Source organism: Etheostoma spectabile, chromosome 23 (genome assembly GCF_008692095.1).
Source record: "Etheostoma spectabile isolate EspeVRDwgs_2016 chromosome 23, UIUC_Espe_1.0, whole genome shotgun sequence".
NCBI classification, from domain to species: Eukaryota; Metazoa; Chordata; class Actinopteri; order Perciformes; family Percidae; genus Etheostoma; species Etheostoma spectabile.
The window spans coordinates 863,658-865,312 of record NC_045755.1 but is presented as its reverse complement, the minus strand read 5'-3'; the positions used below and the strand labels follow the sequence as shown (position 1 = coordinate 865,312).

Sequence of the window (1,655 nt, the reverse complement as noted above, 5' to 3'; positions counted from 1 at the left end):
GTGTGTGTGTGTGTGTGTGTGTGTGTGTGTGTGTGTGTGTGGCCCTCTGGCCTGTCTACATATGATCTTTACAGAGGACGATCAGGCAGCTGTTTTGTCTTGCTGAAGTCTATAGACACATGTAGATTTATGCATGCCCCCAGGGCAGGTTTAGTGATGAAGTATGTCCAAATAAATATTCTCGACCCCTAACCTGCGGCAGGGGCACAAAAAAAAGACCATAAAGGGTCAAGATGTGATGGATCGCGTGAATGTAGGCAGCGTACCATTACTCCTCCAAAGCATTCAGTTATACACATGAAAAAGGACAGATTAGTGACTCCTTTTTTTGATATAGTCAGACAATGTGTTTGTACAACCTTGGTCATTTGAAGCATACGTATGGGTCGGCTACATTGCACGCATAACATATGCGGAGCGGATGCTTCAACACTACGCTTCCACTATAATCAATTAAACTGGCTACACCGGACACGAGAGCAGCGGGTAAGTGGTGCGTATGCTCCCCGGAGATCCACTCTGCATGCGCGAGGTGTGTGCAAACACAGAAATGGATCATATAGTCTCCATATTTGTTTCCAATTAAACCACCCTATGCCAGTTAAATGATACATTTCACAGCACAACATTGTAGCCAAACAATAAGAAAATGAAGTGCGGAGCTCTCGTTAGCCCAGGAGTTCTGGTAACAAAGGACCTTTGAACTTTATTGCATTTTGCTTCTATTCATGAATGTGTTTTTTTGTGAAATAAACTCTTAAACATCTGTGTAATTCACTTTACAGTGAGCCAGGCCTGAGGAAATGCTTGAGTGCGCCGCCTCTACCTACAGAATGTGAGAAACCAATGCAGAGAGACCACCTGCCTGCTCTTTCCTCCCTAGACCTTCCCGGCAACTACTGGGAGTACACCAAATCTACCTCCTCCTCGTCCCAAAAGCATTCTCACATCGTCCCCTCCTCTCCGCAACAAGTCTGCTTCTTTGTCGGCTCACAGGAAGATCTCAAGAGCCCCGAACCACAGTGAAACGATTCAGGACCAGAACTTTGACAATGATTTGATCAAATGTTCACTTTCTGTGAGGAGCTAGTGGATCGATGGAGTGGTTAAGTATTGAACCAATGGTGCGCAAATGTTTCAAGGAGACACACATTCATCTCCGACTCTGAACACTCCAGGTGTCATAACTCACTCAGGCTCATGGACGTGTTTTATAATCTGTTTTAATGCACAGCGCAGACATGTGACTAGTTTCACAGTGTCATTACAGCCCTACCTACCTGTTTGTTTCAGACACACTGAAACGTAGCAGTCATTTCTCATTCCAGTACAGCTTCTTAAATCACGGGTTCCCACACATTTTTCACGGAAAACATTTCAAACACTTTTCCATGACTTTTCAAGGACCCGTAATAAGATTTCAATGGCCATTTACGTGTAACACGAGCATAGCTGTATATTACACTTTACTCCAAATGTTAATTATTGTATGAAAAGCTTTTTTCAATCTCTAAATGTTTTAGTTCAAGTACTTCACACTTCCTGCACAGTCAGTACATGTCCTTTATAAGTCTCAGGTCTGCCTGCACCAGCTCTTAGTTATGCTGTTATAGTTTTAGACAGCTGGGGGACTTCCTTTGACACACTGAGCTCCT

General features: G+C 43.7%; 1 protein-coding gene across 1 annotated transcript in view; it reads left to right on the top strand.

The window, feature by feature from the left end:
- Nucleotides 1-1,370, top strand: part of pnpla3 (patatin-like phospholipase domain containing 3) — a 15,835-nt gene extending 14,465 nt beyond the window's left edge. Inside the window, exon 9 of the mRNA XM_032505312.1 lies at nt 786-1,370. Within this exon, the coding sequence (XP_032361203.1) occupies nt 786-1,026 (241 nt within the window). The 3' untranslated portion in view covers nt 1,027-1,370. The remainder of the gene's footprint in view (nt 1-785) is intronic.
- The last annotated feature ends 285 nt before the right edge of the window (nt 1,371-1,655 follow it).